General features: G+C 34.1%; 1 protein-coding gene across 1 annotated transcript; it reads left to right on the forward strand.

The window, feature by feature from the left end:
• The first annotated feature begins 10,252 nt into the window (after window positions 1-10,252).
• Ir75d (Ionotropic receptor 75d) lies at window positions 10,253-16,499 on the forward strand. Its single transcript, XM_017623004.1, has 5 exons — window positions 10,253-10,499; window positions 10,698-11,463; window positions 15,210-15,798; window positions 15,861-16,132; window positions 16,208-16,499. The coding sequence occupies exons 1-5, from the start codon at window positions 10,253-10,255 to the stop codon at window positions 16,497-16,499; spliced, it is 2,166 nt and encodes a 721-aa protein (XP_017478493.1).
• Window positions 16,500-19,333: the final 2,834 nt, after the last annotated feature.

The following is a 19,333-nucleotide window of genomic DNA, read 5'->3' on the forward strand; positions in this document are numbered from 1 at the left end:
TAAAATTAATCAACTTTGATGTGATTCATAACTTTTGGCCAACAGCATTATATCAGCAAAGTTAGTTACCAAATTTACCAACAAACAAACACAGCCAGAAGAAAGACTCTTAGGATACCAAGTTCTTATATGTATGCATGTATGTATGTATGTAAGTATTTCTTTATGTACTTTATACATATGTAACTAAGTAAACAAGTACATTACATGAATATAATGCGACATTAATAAGTACAAGATGAAAAGTGTGCTATACGTGACTTTAACTGTATATCGACTCGAACACGCTCAGCCTATTTATTTTGCAGCAAATCAGCGCTACAGCCACTACTACTAAATAAACTAGCCGGCAGAGTGTGGCAGAACGCTTCATTCGGCTACTTCTAAATACATATTTCTTCTTTCTAGTACATGTGACTTATAACACCTATCCAGTGACTGGCTGGCTGCATGTAGTGGTAAGTGGCGCAACGAACTGTGAAATGACTTCATTATACGAAAAATTGTTTGTTAAAGACGCACAACCCACAGCCAGAACAACAACAGCATCAGTAACACCACACCAGCTGCAATAAGGAGGAGATGGCGGATGGATACGTGCCTTTGCCGGCTCAGCGCGGTGGCAAAGAGGCGGCGACATAAATGTTGCCATAAGATTTACTTTATGATTTATAGCATTTTAGCGCTTTTTTCTCTATTTTTTTCTCAGCATACTAGCATGTGGCACACAAGCAGATACAAGCGTTAAAGATGTTGTCTATGGAAATGGAGCTGTTTACTGAGCAAATTTTTCTATGCACGGCAATGGCATATCTTTAAAGTGACATCGAAATCCTTAGAACATAGAAAAGCTATAAAAAAGTTTATGCGCGTAGTCAAGAAATTATTTTACGAGCAGGTATTGGAAGTGTGCTTAAAATATTTATACTACATTTATTGTATCCATATGTATGTGTAGGTATAGTAGACTAGGACAGCTCCCAATAAATGCATATTTTTCTTTACTTTCAAAGCGAATATAGAATTTCGAAAAACGACGCAACTCAAAACTGAAGAAACTCCTTACTACTGGGCAATGGAACATGTCTCTATTTCTTGCTAAATCTTTATAACGCAGTTAAGGATTGTTCAGTAACGTTTTTTTAGGTTTGAGTTCCGTCGTTATTAGAGGGACCATCAATATAAGGTTTATCATAAAATCTGTATCGATATTTTTATCGGAAAAAAGTATCGAAATTTTTAGTGTTATCACTATCAATTTTGTTATCGGTATTTACTAACTATCAGTGTTTACTAGCTATATGAATTTAAAGATATTTATCGATAGAGAAAGTAGGCTCTATTTTCCGATTGCCTGCTTATCCCGTAGCATCACTTATTGATAAGAGTTATCCTTCGCTTGATTCGCTGCAAAGACACAGTCCTTCACTACTTCAAAGCTATACATATGTAACTCTTTGGTTTTCGATAAGAAGAACTATGGTGGAAAGATAGTAAAAGACTATGGTATAACTAGTTACACCATTAGCGTGAAGCGGTAGACGAAAATTTTTACTTTCTCCTGAAAATTCTGTTATAGATTAAAGCGAAGCTAAAAGTCCCAAGATCACTTCGCTTATCAATGTTTGGACAACGTACGAAAACTTTTTTGAATCTTAAGAGGCAGATAAGCCACATAACAACTATAATTCTGACCCCACTCTGTCTGTTAGGATTACAAGCAGTATGAGTACTACATATTTACTAGCTAAAGTATAGCAAAATCATAATTATTTCTTCGGTGAACTAGGTCATCTCAATTCAATGGGTATTACGTGTCTATTTAGATTTTTACTAAGCACCTTACCTATGGTTACTGCCACGAGCTGCCACAACTGCCACCTTACCCTATATGGTAGACAGACGGAGAAAATTAATTTGAATTAATAAGCATAAATGCAAATTAAAATTTTACCCTTACAGATGGCAGTAATGCGAATAAACCAGCCGCAAGGTCGTGGGTTCGAGTCCCACGGCCAGTATACTTTTTTATTTCTTTTTCATTCTTTTTTTTATAAGTTCTATATTTTTTTACGTTACTTTCAGTTAGTTGTTGTTGAATTTTTAACAAAATTCATCTTTAAAAATTAAAATTAACTAATAGTAAAATAAGAAATGTGATATAAAATAAAGCAAATGAAAATAAAATAAAGTAAAATTAAATATATAAATAAAATAAAATAAAAAAATATAAAATAAATAATAAAAACAAAAAAATTTCCGCAATCGCTCCAACCGAGTATCGAATCTGGTAGCTACAGGCTTGTAGCTCGCAACTCTCACCATTCGGCTACCGCGTACGCGAAACTCGACTGCTTCGTTTGCTTACTTGACAAAAGACAACAACTGGCCGTTTTTACCAGTGTTGTCATCGAAAATTCCCCGGATCCGAGTTAATTCCGCAAAAAAATTTCGTGCATTTGTTCGGCTGCTTATGCTCATTTTAAAGGGGAAAATGCATGAGTTAAAGCAAATTAAGGCTGGTTATGCAAATAATCGAGCCCGTTTGTCTACCGTATTAGTTTATGTAACCTAGCCTAACCTTACTTAACTAACCAGCCTTCAATCAGTATAATTTTAACCTTTTTTTAATTGCAAATACTTCAAGCTCATCTAAATAACAATCACCTGACCATAGTTTCTACAGTAGAAATGTTATCCTGTCTCGTTTTAGTGGTTTTGTTTACACCACACAACGAAACTTTTTGTATTATCTTAAATACTTTTTTGTTGTGGCTGGTGGTATCCTTCTTTTCCGTACGTAATTTTACTTTGTACTTTGCAACAATACAGTCAACGTAATATTCATATGTATGTAGATTAGGGTGATCCAAAAACAGTAAAGTCGGAATTGTAATGCTCCCACCCCTAGGATTGTTCTATATCGAAAAAGTATACCCCCCTTTCTTTACTTTGAAATCAAAAAAATAACTAGAGGTCGCCCAAAACGCTCGAAGTTTTCCATGTATTTTTATATGGAAAAAAACAACTTTTCGTAGAAATGGTATAGAATTCTTGGAAATCAATATTTTTCGATCGAAAAACTCTGGTTCTCTTCAGAAGTCTTTCAAAATAATAATACCCAATTATTTATTTAACCATTTTTAATACTATCGATTTTTTTGGTCGCCCCATTGCATTTTTCGGGGTTTTTGTGGGGTTTTGGCGGACCTATAAACTATAGTTCCGGGGAAAAAATGGTTAAATAAACAATTGGGTATTATTGTTGGCAATATCCTACAGATAAACAGAGTTTTCTGGTAGAAAAATATTGATATTTAGACATTCTATACCCTTCCTGCGAAAAGTTGTTTTTTCCCATATAAAATACATGGAAAGCTTTAGGCGCTTAGAGCGACCTCTAATAATTTTTTGATTTCAAAGTAAAATAATAAGGGTATACTTTTTGCGGTATATAACAATACCGAATATATAGCAATAAAATTCCGACTTTTCTTTTTTTTTCCACTTTAATGTAATCAGCGAAGTCTTAAAGAGTATCGCCAATGTGTTCTGATTTCTTCACGAATTTTCAAAGAAAATCATATAAACTGGTTGACACGAACTCGTTCAGAACTTTCTGTATAGTTTCTTTAAGAAAGTTATGAAAAAAAAATTTGGAAAAAAATTCTTCACATCGCAGTTTTTATTTCATTTCTTTACCAATTTTCATGTGAAATTTAGTAAAAAAAAACAGTAAATTTCATTTTAGAAAACTCGATAAAACATCGGAAGAGGAAAAAATTACGCTTAACGAATTCTTTAAGAGTTCTCTATTATTCAGATAACTCTGGAAGCATGGTTTGCAGGGTACAATCAAAAAATCATACATATCTACAAATATGTACTTGCCTCTTGGTGCTCTTGTTTTTTATAGCCGGGTGTACGTAGCGTATGAGTAACGTCAAATAAAATACATTTATTGTTGTGGAAATTACGTTGCCCATTTTGTTTGTCATTTTGTTGTTTGTTCTCCACACACGCATTAGCTGTTTAAAAGCTATTTTTTGTGAAAAATTTATTGAAAATTAAATATTGCAATATTTATTTACAGGAAAAGTTTAATTCAGCATAAATGGCAAAATAGTGTAACATTTTTATTTGCTAAAATGAAATAAATTGGGTGAACAATTAAAAAAAAGTACTCGATCCGTTTAGAATAAAGAATTTGATTTTTTCTCTTTTAAACAAGCCTGATATATGTGTTTATATTTCCACAGAAATTTGCTTTATAAAAGACATTCTTAGTAGGAGATTTAATATGTTTTAACTGGGTAGAAAATAGCAGTTCGTTTAAAAAATGTTTACATAAGTTTAATTTTTTAAGTTGCTTGTCATACTCTTTCAATGAAATTATTTCATTTTCGAACTGTTCGCACCGGCTGCTAGTGTTTTCGTTGACAGTTCTTACATCGTTTGTTTACAGTTTTGCTACAAAAACTCAAAACCAAAATCTCTGTATTTCATTTTCCTTTCATTAGAAATATTTTTATTTTATTCATATCATAATTTGGCCCGTCAATTAAAACTAGTGCAGACACCGATTTGAATGAGTGGAACGTGAGTTTTCAAGTATTTTTCAGCGAACACTAGGTTTCGTGTGACAGATTTATTTTCTTCCGTACAAAAAAATATTGTCCAACGTATTTTCTATTTAAGAAAATGCTTAACACCGTCAGCAAAAAAATTATCAGAAATCAATGCGAATTCATAGCCACTTGAAACTTGCACTTTCCTTAGCTAGAACTTAATGAGCTATAAAACTGCATACTTCGAATGTTTTCAAAAATTGCTTAATAAAAAATATTTCTTTTAAAATTTTGTTGAACTTTTCTAATATGTCTACAAAGTTTTAAATTTGGACTTATGTATGTATGTACTATATGATTTTGTCAGATAATACTTTTATAAATAAATAATAAAAATTAATCAATCAAAAGAATAATATCTAAACCTGGTCTAAATGGCTTAGTTCATTAACATTTCAAACTCACTTTTATGTCCACAAACACTCTGATCAGTTGGCCGTCAACAGAAGATTGCAAATCTATGGGGTAACCGGACACGAAGGAATAGAGGGTAATGAAATAGCGGTTGAGACTGCCAAGAGAGCTACCAGTTTGCCTCTCGAACGGACAGACTACATTCATAAAACACTTCAGTACTTGTACTCCATCTGGCTACTGATCTATGTGTATCTCAGTAGCAGCCAGTTTAACTCAAACTAACCTAGTAAGCTAGGTGGCAGCTCCATGTGTCAGAGACTCACTTAGATAATTTATGGACGGCACCTAATACTTAGTCGGTAAGATGCCTTACGAATTCGCTTCATCTCAATGCCCTAGAGCTCCTCGGGGCTTTTCAGGATGTGAGAGCCAAAGTACTTTAGCCTAAGCCTAGTTTACGCTGGGCACCTAAGAAGGTAGCGTTGAAGTGATTCCACCGTATCTTCTTTCAGGTACCTGCGACATACAAGATCAGGTAATATGTTCCACCTTACAGCATGAATACAGATTGGGCAGTGACCCATTAAAACCTCAAATTTTTAAGTGTAAGAAGTGCCCTCGACCCGGCCCAACCTCGCCCACAAGAACCTTGCAATCGCCATTTAGCCAAGAGTGTACCAAAAGTGATCAATCGCACAGCCAGTCACTCTTTATCCGGCGATAACGTTTCAAGAGTACCTTTCCCAGCCAATTCGTCAGCCACACAGTTTCCCGCTGTGTCGCTTTGACTCGTAACCCAAAAGAGCCTAATACAGATGTATTCCGACGCAACTGAGGGATTGAGAGGGCAGACATTCATCAAACAAATTAGAGCGCATCTCCAACGCACTTAAGTCCCTGATAGCCGCTTGGCTATCAGAATTAATGTTCACCTCCTTGACTGTCAGCGCTCTCTTGAGAAGTGACGGTGGGATACTTTATACCAGCCACCTTCGTCTGAAATACACTACAGCAGTTTGGCAGCGTGAACTCAGTACTGATGGAATCCTCTGGACAGAAGACCCCTTCACCTTCGTCCAGTTTCAATCCATACGTGAAGAAGTTCACTGCCTTCAGAAGCCTAACCAGCCAAAACCTAAAATAACATTTCCCTTACTCTGTAGATCTTTCCATGAAGCAATCGATTTCTTTTATATGGCAGTAAAGTGAAATACGTAAGTCATGAAACAAATTATAATTGTAATCTATTCACTTTTTCAAATAGTAAATAAACATATTCGTTATCGTTTTCGATACATTTATCGATTAATTTATCGATATCGTGCAATTAATCGATATTTTCTTAATATATTTGTGCATGGGCATTGTTTTATTACGCTTTGATCATTACTATCAATCGCTCAAATCTTTTATAATAATCGATAATATTTTATCGATATGAATAACAATATTATATATCGTAATTCGCATTGCGGATGCATTATTTTCCCAATTACATTTATTTTCACATTCATATTCATGTCGATAAAACATATTCATATCCATACATATGTATATTCATATCCATACACACATTCATATTCATATACATATTTATAGCCATATTCGTATTCAATTTTATATTCGTGTTCATAATCAATATCTTTTCGATGCACATCACGTATCCAAAGCTATATTCATGTTCTTATTAATATTCAATTTCCTATTCATATGTGATCATATTCGTTATCATATTTATATTAATATTCATGTTCAAATTAATTTTTATATACATATCCGTATGTATATTCATATTCATATGCTTCTTCATATTAATTTTAATATTCGCATATCTATTCGCATTCAAGTCCATATTCAATATCTTATTCCTATTCATATTCAATAATCCTATTCATATTCTTATTTATATGCATTACCATTTTCGTACCTATATTCATATTCATGTTCCTATTTGTATTCTCTTAACCTTGAGCTAAAGCGATGGTATGTCCTTTTTTATCACTCTTCAAATTACTTGTCTTTATCCTATTTTAGTACACTATTTTTTCATTGAAAAGACAAAAGCTTCTGCGCTCCACTATCTAATTTTAAAGCTACGTAATGATACCTAGTAAAAAACCATAATTTAATACTCATATTTACAAGCAATCCTTGCTGCTCAAATCAAGTAATGCAGCGGCAAAAACAAACAGTCAGTTGCCGATTTGAAATTGCCTTCGTTTTGTTTTTTTTTTATGAAGCAAAACACCACCTTAGGAAGCTGTACAAATACTTTTCATATAAGTGTCCTTATGTAAAAATGTCAGTATGTCTAGAAATATTAGTCCTTTGTGGCAACTTCATGGCGCAACATATGGCAATCGAAATGCCGCGGTGAAGGCACGCATTGTAAACATAAGGAATGGCATATTGCACGAATAGACATAAATATTTGTTATCAAGAAATTCGAAAATATGTATTTTTGGTCTAAGGAAAATGAAAAATAAATATCAATTTTTATGCACTGCAGCGCTTTATTTTGGGATATTGAATTGGAGACAAGCATTGTTTGAATGTGATGGTAAGTATTGAGCATCACTGCGTTACAAGTGGAATTGAAAGCAAAGCGAAGCGCATGCGAAAAAAAAAATTAAATTAAGAAATATTACAAAATTTTAAACAGTAAAAAGCGCAAAAGTATTGATATGCTGTAGATCATACGCTTTCGCTATCACTTCAACTTACTTTATGTACATATATCTATACCTTAGCAATATTAAATCTTATTAAACCAATTTTAATTACAAACTCTTTAATAAACTAATTTTTCACATTTGCCAACAATCTTTCACTCGCATTCAATTGAATTTGTCTTAATCTGTTCTTAATTATGTTTCCATTATTTCCTTATAGTTGAGTGCGAAAAGTCTTGCTGTCAATTAAGTCTGCCAACTACATACATACATAGTTAGTTTCCAGTTTTCCAATCGCACGCGCTTTTGCAATTTTTCACTTTTTCCGCTTTGCAATCACTTGCGCACATTGCAACATGTGCATGCTACTTACTCTTCACTGAAGACTTACTACTTGCAAAAACAAATAAGTTTGCAATTGGCATCCTGCCAGACGACCGAAGCGTTATGGCTGGCTAAAGCTCTGTGCAACTGTGGCACTGAAAAAAATAAGGAAATATGCAGAAAAAAAAGAAAAATTTTAAGAAAATATTTTGAAATGCACACACAGATTGTTCGATTGTTATTGTTACCGTTGATTGGTGTTTGCGTGCAGTTTTGACAGTGGAAAATTGCATGTTACATGTGCCAAAATGGGTAAAAACTTTAGTTGTTGGCTGATAGGTTTGATTTATTTTTTATTTTTTCAAATTATTTTCTTGTTTATGGTTTTCATATGCGAGAATGAAAGTTTTGAAAAGAGCGTAGTTTTTATTCTTGGTTGCAAAATCAATGAGAAAAAAACAACTTTTTATTAAATGAATAAAAATAAAATTAAACCAGTAATTTTTAAGCAAAAAACAAAACCGACTTCAATTCTCATATAAAAAAATATATTTACATATATATATTTCATGATCCAATGGTCGGATAAAATTAGCATGGGACCACCGCTGAGACACTACTTTTCCGATGCAAAAAGAATTATCGAAATCGGTTGACGTGGTCCAAACTTATGCGTTAACAAACATAAAAATAAAAAATAAAAATATTCCGACGAACTGATAACCTCCTCCTTTTGCAAGTCGTTGAAGAAGAGAGCGTGAATATGCCTCAAATACCGAGGTTTTGGTGGAAAGTATATTCGCATCGAATGTAGATTGATGCTACATTATATCTATGGTATCAAGGATAGAATGAAAAATGCAAGATTTTTGAAAAAATTTGTTGTAAGTATTAATCGATAAATTTATCGGAGATTATTATTATGGCATTTTTGACAATATCGTTATCAATACACAAACATTTGTATATGTTTGTCTGATTTATCGATAAACTTATTTATTTAACTTTACACGTTTATCGGAATTATCGATAAATTTATTTACTTTATACTGATCAGCACATGTTCGTCAATTTAACGATGAAACTGGCATTATATTAGTTTTTATCAACATTGTTATTGATATCACATGTTTATCGATTTTTAAGTATTTGTCGTCAATGAAAAATTGATATCGATAGTTTTTGTTTATATAGTTATCGGGATATAAATTAGTATTTCATTCATAAACGATCTAATTCGTAACATATGTATGTGCGTGGTGATTGAGAGGTTCGCACTAGCGATGGGCGCGACACTAAATATTCAATCGCAATTCGAAAATTCTCGAAATTTTCCAGAGGTAGGTCCCGATATCAATCAATTATCAAAAAGCACATGGCTTCCAAAAATAATATATATACTTGCATATCTTTCGTCATACAAAAAGATCTGGTATCTTCTATGTAGTTTCAATTAAATATTCAATGTCAAACGAAGGAAGAAGAGAAATGGAAAGACAATCCGACGTTGAAAAGACAAATTATAATTGGTTTAATTTAAAACTTTCTTAATAGGTTATATTGTAGTATTTCCAAAGATATAAAAGTTCATACTTAAAGCTGAACGCCTTTAAAATTTTCAGAAAATAATTTTTTCTAATAAATGGTAAAAAAATGGTAAACATTTATCATATATTTTTTAAGTATTTTTCCTGGAATGCCTGAAAAAATATTTTATAAAAAAAAAAAATGGTGAAAATATTATGTATGTATTTACCAATCTTTGGTACTTTTTTAATATTTTTCCTAAAATTTTAAGATAAAGTTATAAACGATAAAAACAAAAACCGCCAAGTGCACACAATATTCTTACGAGTATAGAGCTATTTGAGAAACATGTTTGCCTTGGTTCTGAAGGGGTTAAAGAATATACGCAGTTTTTACACATAAATTACATACTCTAATTTTCCACAAAATTGCCTGCAATTTCCTTTAACGAGCGACTCAACACGTCCAATTTTGTATAACATTTTATAATTGGAATAATAAGCTCAAGAACGTACTATGAAAAACGCAAGAGAAGAAGCATTAACCAATACATATACACAAATTTTAAGCGCCCACAAAGGATCTACCTGCATCTGAAGCGCTATAAAATGCAACAACTGCACGACCTGGTGGCCATAATCGCATAAACTAGGCCCTTAAAATGGGTCAGTGATTCGAAGAGAAAATAAAACGAATAAAAAGCGCACGCGAATACTGCAACACTTGCAACTGGTAGAACGAATATGGAGCTGTTGAATTTCAAAAGGCTTTTCATGCTACTAATTTACTACATATTTTCAATCGCCGCCGCTCCTCACCAAGCAACGGCCCTTGAATTGGCAAGCGCAACACGCCCGGCCAATTTAACAGCGGAAGAACGATCTACAGCCGATGCCGCCACGCTAAAATACGACGCGCATATTTTCATGGAATATTTTCGCTGGCATGGAGTACACAATATACTGTTGGTTGTCTGTCCAGAGGATGTTGGTAAGCATGGAAAATAATGGCGCGGGAGAAATGTGTACATATGTAAGAAGCGCGCTCGTAAAGCAATAGCTGAGCCATCGAACGCTTGGCGGTCATAAATTTTCATTCTAGTATTTTGAATCGAAAACAAACATGAATACAAATGCATTGGATGCGACATAAAAAAAAAAACTACTTTCGTTACTTCCATCATTGCAGTCACTCCCGCTGGGTATCAAAACTTGAAGTCTCTGTTATTCGAATTTATTGCCAATGGATTTCCAACGCGTATTTTCAATGGCCAGGACTATGACGACAGCGAGCAAATTTGGCGGCTCTATGGGTCCAACATACTAACTAAGGCTACTACGAACGGTCCAACCACTGAAGGCTCTGCTGCATTTGGTCCACCGCGCACATTTCGAAGCGATAATAGTACACGTCGTCCATTGCGTTTGCATCTGCCGCCATTCACCTATAAATCCGGTATTCTGTTATTGGAATTCGCCAACGCCTGTGCGCTTAATGTGCTACGCTGGTCCGCTGCCTCCGAAAACAACTACTTCACCACAAATCGCTTTTGGTTGCTACTCACCGCTGATGAGGCACATATTACACTACTCGATGATGAGGAAATATTTCTGCCACCTGATGGTGAGGTGCGGGTTATGGTGCGGCAGCCAGCAACGCAATCCTTCGCGATGCTCGATGTGTATAAAGTTGCCGCAGAAAAGCGTTTGAAATATGCTAAAATGGGTGTGCCACAAATGCGCGATGTCAACGATTTATTGGAGGCGCTTCAAAAATTTGGTTCAGCCATTTCCTATCGCCAAAACTTGGAGGGTATCACCTTTAAAACGGGACTTGTTATTGCCTTTCCCGATTTGTTTACGAATATCGAGGATATATCATTGCGGCATATCGACACTATTTCGAAAGTAAACAACCGGCTCACCATCGAGTTGGCCAACAAATTAAATATGCGGTAAGTTTCGGAGATGTTAAATGAAGGCATGAAGAATTTAATCACTGAAGCATTTATCTCGGGGCCGAGGCACATTGTCGTGTGAATTAACGGTTGTTTAAAACGAAACCTAGGCCTGAGGCGCGGCATGCGTGATAGAACGGCTGCTCGATTCAAATTTTCACTTTCAGATTACGGCACTCGATCACACTAGTCTGCCGGCAATCGGGCCCGGATCTGATTCTCAGATTAGGAATGTTAATTTTTTTGGATTTTTGCGTTCCCGGGATTTTCGGGACATTATTCATACAATCCCGGGATTAGTCCCGGGATTTAGATATTTATTATTTTCCAACAACTTAACATGAACAAATTGTATCAATATAGTTTGAGAAGCTGTACCACATAATAAGTAATAAATAAATGGGTTTGAAACCTACTTTATTATTTAAGTTGTAAAATATTTCATTAGTAACAAAACAAAAGACAATCAGCCTTATAATGAGTTTCATTTTCCCCGAACCGGTTCACTTTTCACTCTTGGTTTCCATGGTTTTACTATGGGCGGATAAATTTTCGGGTGAATTTTTTTTTCATGTGAAACTCAGGATAAGGCAGAATAATTAAATGTATACGCATTTGACAATACTTTAGCGTTTGCATATCTGATAAAGTAACTTAAGGCATGTCGAAAAAAGCTCGGTGCAAAATAAACTTAAGTCAACGTATGTATTGTGTGGCTGAAAGAAGTTCATATTACTAGTGGCAGACATAAAAGAAGCGTCTTATTTCAACCAGTTTAGTATATATTTCTTTTCTTTATTTAATACTTAAATTTTTTTATAAAAGCCTACCTTACTTCACATATAATTAACTGCATTTAAATGCGCATTCCAAACTTTGTACAAGAATTATAAAAATGCAAACAAAATTTGCCCAAATTTCAAACTTTTTACTCAGCATTTTTAGAATAATTTGATGTACGCAGTTTTATAGCCCACTAAATTAAAGTAGTATAAAACGCAAGTTTCGTGCAGCTACAAAATACCGTAGATTTTTGGGAATTTTTTAATCTTAAAATTGTAATATCTCAGCGAAGCAAAAAGATATTTGAGCAAACTCAACGCCATTTCAAAGAGAAATACTTGTACTTTAACACCTTTTTTGTATTTTTTTGAGAAAAATTACTCTGGCTTGCATACACAACTTCAAAATTTGCCTAACAGGCCAAATAAATCCCTTCTAACTTCTAAAGTCATACAATGGGTATTCATTAAAACGCGCATATGCCTCATAACCGCGTAAATCCCGTAAATAAACCAGTTTTTCATACAAAATTAAGTAAGATTAAGAGGTTTACGTGGTTTCGGGGTATATATGAATTACCCTACAGATTATCTGCAATATTTTCCAATTCGAGAACAACTAAGGTAGCTGAATTAGCAAAGCTTTACTTCGGCCAAAGAAATCAATCATAACTGGACGCGTGTATGGAGCGCTCATGTCTGAGCTGAGAGAAGCTGAGAAATAAATTTACAAGCAAATGATAGGTTCATCTCTCAGCTCAGCCATAATGGCTATGTGCGCTAAAAGCATAGGCAGACGGCAGAGCGTTGATCCGTATCAACTCGTCAATTAAGAATTATCTCTGGAGTTAACTGCAGTGGATCCGGATTCAGTCCTAGATTAAATTATTGAAATGAATGGGGGACTTTTTATGGCAATAACCAAACCGGTCAGCTGTTGTCTATTGGTAATAAAAAGGAAAGCAGGCAAACACTTTGGCGTAAATATTAGTAGCCGAGTTGTCAGAACTGTGAACTAGAACACAGGAGCAACCGGGTTCGCTCCCCTTAGCATTAATAAAATACCACATCTCAGTACTGTAGTTAAAATTCTAAATACTTCACACATTTATAGGTGCTACAGCGGAACCTTTTCCAATGACTCCAACTTTTCTCTATCTATAGCCTTTCAGAGATATGAACTAACTCAGCTGCAGTATTCTACCACGAACACTTCCAGAGATATTTAGCAAAAAAAAAAACTCGGCATATAAAGGAGCTGCCAAGCCCTCTTATCTAATTACCGTAATTTTCTTCCATGAGTATGGAATTGATTTTATTTATCCCGACACCAAGTTCACCAGAGATACGTAGTAACTATAAAAAAATCAATCCCACAAATACTTCCAGAGATATTTACGCAGTATGAAAATTTCAATTTGTATGGGAGGCGCCACGCTCCTTGATATATCGAAATTATTTTCAGCCTATGACTATTAGAGTGGGCCAAATTTTGTATGGGCGGAAGAAATGTCATCGTAGAAAACGGGGCACCCCTTGGTTTTTAATATCTATACTAACTTTCAATTTTCTACTGTAACCAATACAGGGTGCGCAATTAACTTAAAATGCGCTACTGAATGCCTTTGAAACTGACAAAAATATTCATGATTTTTATAAAAAGCTAGTGTTTCCGTGACAATTGCAGCTGGTAATATTTGATCAGCTAATTTAAATTTAAACAACATTAGTGCCATCTTATCGACTGCCTGCTAAAAATTTACGGCCGGCTGGTTTTCTTGGACTTTTTATCGATGGCCTGTGAGCGAAAAATTTGACTATCAGTCAAAACACCGGTTATTTTTAGCAGGCAGTTAAACGGCCCTTAGGTTTCTGATTCAATTGTGAAATTGAAATATAAACATTTCATGAGCATCATCTAAATTTATACTTACAAACGTAAAGTTTGCTGCCAGCACCCCTTTCAGCAAGAAGAAAAATTTTGGAAAGTTGCCCCAACCCTATCTCGCATTTTTTTTAGCCTGCAGTAAGTGTGCTAAATTTGGTTCTGTCCGGGAAAGCATTAAGCCTATTTTTCAATCCATATCATAAGCTATCTAATAGTAATAGAGCTAGTAATATAATAACTAGTAGAAGTATTCTATTTAGTAATTTTTTTTTTGTTTTAGTTATTTCACATAATTATTTTAAGTTAATTTTATTTTTTCGAGTTTAATTTTATTAAAGAAATGATAAAACCTTTGTACTTACGTTTAAAAAATAAAAGCAATAATTGAGGCAACTAAAAAGTTCAAATTTAAATTTTACTGGCCGTGCGATTCGAAACTACGAACTCGCGGCGCGCTTAATCCGCAATTCACTGTCGTCTGCCAGGGTAAAATTTGGAACCGACCAACTGCGCCTTTAATTCGGATTAAAGTTGCCGTCTGTCTATGCCATAAAGGAGTGTTTTAATCCTCTCTAACAGGTCTATTCTGCACGTTACCGAAGATTTTGTAACCGGAAAATTGTATTACCAAAAAATGTTACCAGTTCTTGTCACCGCGATTCTAGGTACGTTGGTAATGCAGTTAAAATATTCAGCAATTCAGCTATGAAGAATTGTGCAACTCCTGGCGTTGCATATTTCACGGGGCAATAATTTGTTGCCAGCTTATGATTTTTTCGATTTATTCTTGTAAGATCATGTGGGATTAGTTTAGACGCTTCTTCTGCTCCCTTTTTATTTCCAAATTTTGTATAATTTTTTTTTTCTATTTTATCATTACCTTTCTTCTTCGCTTGATTCGTTTTTCTTCCGTTTTTTCTATCTTTGATAATCACGGCAAAATCTTCATTTTGCTTTATGTTTCCATATTAGTTATTTTTCTTCTTCCCCATTGTGGTGGAGTAAAATTTCTTGTAGTCTCGGTTTTATTAAGCTGCTTCATTTCTAATACTTCTTTCTCCAATTTTCTTTAGCTTCAACACCCATCAGGTGGACAATTATGGCTGGCACCAACCGAACGGCTCCTTCGATGGCCTCATGGGTCGCTTCCAACGCTACGAACTCGATTTTGGACAAATGGCCATTTTCATGCGTCTAGATCGCATTGCATTAGTTGACTTTGTAGCGGAAACTTTTCGCATACGCGCTGGCATAATGTTCCGCCAACCGCCTCTATCCGCAGTGGCTAACATCTTTGCCATGCCTTTCGCACGCGATGTTTGGATATCCATACTGCTGTTAATGATCTTCACCATAGGCATATTCATGGTAGAGCTATTGTACTCACCGGAGTCGCATGAGATTGGCATACTCGATTGTGTGGTCTTCGTTTGGGGCGCGATGTGTCAGCAGGGTTTCTATGCGAATATCTTCAATCGATCAGCGCGTGTCATCGTTTTTACAACATTTGTGTCAACGCTCTTCTTGTACACATCATTTTCGGCGAATATTGTTGCATTGCTGCAATCTCCTTCGGAGGCAATACAAACTTTGAGCGATTTAGCGCAATCACCGTTAGAGATTGGAGTGCAGGATACTGTTTATAATAAAATTTACTTCAATGTGTGTTAAATCGGAGTTATAAAACGTATTTCTTTCATTCGATAACATTTCTCTGATTTTAGGAATCTACTGATCCTGTCACAAATCACTTGTACCACAAGAAAATTGCACCAAAGGGTGATAATATTTTTATGCGTCCCACAGTTGGTATGGAAAAAATGCGCACAGGACTCTTCGCCTACCAAGTAGAACTGCAGGCTGGCTACCAAATTATCAGCAACACATTTAGCGAGCCAGAGAAGTGTGGACTCAAGGAGCTCGAGCCCTTTCAGCTACCAATGATCGCCATACCGACAAGGAAGAATTTTCCATATAAGGAACTTTTCCGCAGGCAGTGCGTTATTTCAAATTATTTTCTACATATATTTTCTAAGTACACCATTTTTTTCTGACCCTTACGCGGCTGTAGATTGCGTTGGCAACGCGAAGTGGGTTTGATGAATCGTGAAGAGCTCAAGTGGTTTCCTCAAAAGCCCAAGTGTGAGGGCGGCGTTGGCGGTTTTGTTTCGATCGGTATCACAGAGTGTCGCTACGCGTTGGGTATTTTCGGATTTGGAATGTTGCTTAGCGCGATTTGCTTTCTAATTGAAATCGCTACAAACTATGCTTGGAATTTGGCGAAGAGAATACACCATAATAAGAAGCGAAGGGAAGCAAACAACGGCGTTGTCGATGAATTCATTGGGTATTTAAAAAAATAATTTTATTTTATTTTGACATAAGACTCGCAGATTTAGGAAATTTTTCAGCATAAAATTAAAAAATGTAAAATTAAATTCCACAAAAACCAATAACCAAAATAAATAAAAATTTGGAAATTTATGAAAAATTTTACATTTCACATATTTCACATTTTGCTTATTTCGAAATTTAAGTTAAATTAAATTAAAAAACTGGAAATTTAAGAAAAACTGGAAACTAAAAAAAATGAAGTAAAAAGAATTTGAATAAAATAAATAAACTTAAACCAATTAAAAATGTAAAATCGAGGAACAAAATGAAAAATTGGAAATTTACATAAACAGTATAAATTCATGGCTGTATTTAAGAAAACTTGTATGCGATTGCAAGAAATGAGCTGTCAGTTTATTTAAAAATAGATTTAATTTTAGATAGTACTACATATTTTGAAATTGTGGGGGGAAGCGCGGACACGCCCATTATCTATATACCCTTGTGGTCAGCTGATGAAGTTAAGTGACATTTTGCCCAGTTTTGGTTTTTCTTTTGTTTATTTAATGTTATAAACATAAACATTTTTTTATAAAAGTCCAGCACATTACATAACCAGAACGACATAAATCCACATTTAAAACTTCGTACAAAAATTATAAACTTCAACAAATTTTAACAATTACACCCAAAAATTTTAAACTTTTTATTCAGACTTTTTAGAAAAATTCTAGGCATGCATTCAAAAAAAAAGGTAGCCCATTCAATTTAAGTAGGTGAAAATGAAAATTTCATGACGCTAGCAAATCGCGTTGATTTTTGATAATTTTTTTGGCAGACGGTGTTTGGCGTTTTGTTTTATACAAAAGGCACTATCCTAAGATAAAATGTGAGTGAATTGAACCCCTACTTGGCTTCTTATATTTTTTTTTTTAATAAAGCAATAATTTTTGTTGTAGTTTTTGCTTTGTTTGTATTCGTGGTTCTTTGTTTTATTATAAGACATAAAGTTCACACAGAAAAGTTAAATAAAATCGCAGGGTTTCCGTAAAATCTGCTCCAAAAAACGGGTTAATTTTGTTTTGTTCCACCCGTGGCAGAAGAAAAACTCAGATTTTAATTAAACAAAACAAAATAAAAATGCACAATAAAATTAAAAATTGGAAATTTTAGATGAGATTTAGGCCGGGAATTTCATAGTAGGAATTTTTTCTAGCTAACGGGCAGTTTTCAAGAAAAATCAGAAGAAATGTTTTCAATTATTTTTGTTGCTTGAAAGAAATACTTCGCTGTCGCTGTAAACTTTCTTGAAGAAATATTTATACGAGCATTTTTTTCTTGAAAGCTGCATATTTCTTTAAGAAATTTTGATAGAAGAAAGTTTCTTTTCTTGAGGCCTTAAGGCTGCAAAAGTTAACAAAATAAAAATAAAAGATGTGGTTTTCAGAAAAAAAATTTGGTTTAAAAATATTCCGAAAGAAAAGGTGAAAATAAAAAAATGGAAATTTAAGAAAAAAATTAAATTGAAATAAAAAATGTGCAAAAAACGAAAGTAACAAAATAAATTAATTAAAAAAAAAACAATTTCAAACAAATTTTTTGCCCGGAAAATTCATAGCAGGAAATTTTCACGCTAACGCTGCAAAAATAGATCAGATTAGTAAGAAAAATTAACTATAAATAAAAATAAAAAATAACTGCAAATAAGAACTGCAGAAAAGAAATAAATTTATTTTAAAGAAAAATAAAAAAAATGTGCAAAAGATTGCGGTCTAACCATATTGGCCTGTAAACTTTCTTGAAGAAATATTTAAACGAGAATTTTTTTTCATATTGCTTTAAGAAATTTTGATAGAAGAAAGTTTCTTTTCTATTTCTTGTGCGTCATTTTATATGAACTTTTTGTTTTTCTTGAGGCCTTAAAAATAAAAGATTAAAAAAAAATGGAAATTTAAGAAAAAGTTAAATGGAAATAAAAAGTGCAAAAAGCTAAAGTAAAAAAATAAATTAATTAAAAACAATTTAAAATAAAATTTTTTCCCCGAGAATTTAATAGGAAATTTTCACGCTAACGCTGCGAAAAAAAATTTAAAAGGAAGAAAAAATTAAATTTAAGAAAAAATTTAAATCAAATAAGAATTGTGGTAAAAAAGAAAAAGTTAATTTTAAATAAAAATAAAAAATAACTGCAAAAAGAATCGCAGAAAAGAAATAAATTTATTTTAAATAAAAATAAAAAAATTCTGCAAAAGATTGCGGTCTAACCATATTGGCCGGGCTGGCAGTGGCATTTCACTCCGGTACGCTATCCCACTACTGCCTACCACGGGAACTCTTGGCTGCTGGTTTTCACCCCTGGCCCGGTACATCCCTCCTTAGCCAACCTGAATACCTTGGACTCCTCCATGGCACCCATATTGATGGCAGGCTTAGTGCGGACGTTCCGTCAACATGAACTGGCCCACCACACAGAACTCCCGGCCTCAGGCCATTCCACAATCCGACCTCACAGAAGCGTGATTACAGAAGATGCCAACCTTCCAGTCGAGGTAACGGCAAATTAATCACATACATGAGTTGCTTGTTGCTAAAATATACAAAAGCTGTTTGATTTATATAATAGATGGCGCTGTTGATGCTATGAGTGATTTTGTATGCCAAGAAAAAGTTGTCTAATTGAAAGTTTGCTGCGGCTCTTTATTAGTTTAGTTTCTTGAGTTTTTAATAAAAAAAGCCTTTTCGACTTATTTTTAAGCATGATTTTGTACGCTATTTAGTATTTTGGCTAAATGTTTACTTTAGCCAATGAAATATAAGGTAATGCTGGCACTTGCGACATCTGCTGTTAAAAATCACGCTCATG

This window comes from Rhagoletis zephyria, unplaced genomic scaffold, assembly GCF_001687245.7.
Source record: "Rhagoletis zephyria isolate East Lansing unplaced genomic scaffold, Rhagoletis_zephyria_1.1 Rzeph_scaffold_03010, whole genome shotgun sequence".
Classification (NCBI taxonomy): Eukaryota; Metazoa; Arthropoda; class Insecta; order Diptera; family Tephritidae; genus Rhagoletis; species Rhagoletis zephyria.

Bases quoted from the DNA above. Each gene is read 5' to 3' on its own strand.
- Ir75d (XM_017623004.1), top strand. From the start codon at position 10,253: ATGGAGCTGTTGAATTTCAAAAGGCTTTTCATGCTACTAATTTACTAC. The intron at 11,464-15,209 runs GTAAGTTTCGGA...AATTTTCTTTAG, and splicing joins GCCAACAAATTAAATATGCG to CTTCAACACCCATCAGGTGG. The intron at 16,133-16,207 runs GTGCGTTATTTC...ACGCGGCTGTAG, and splicing joins AAGGAACTTTTCCGCAGGCA to ATTGCGTTGGCAACGCGAAG.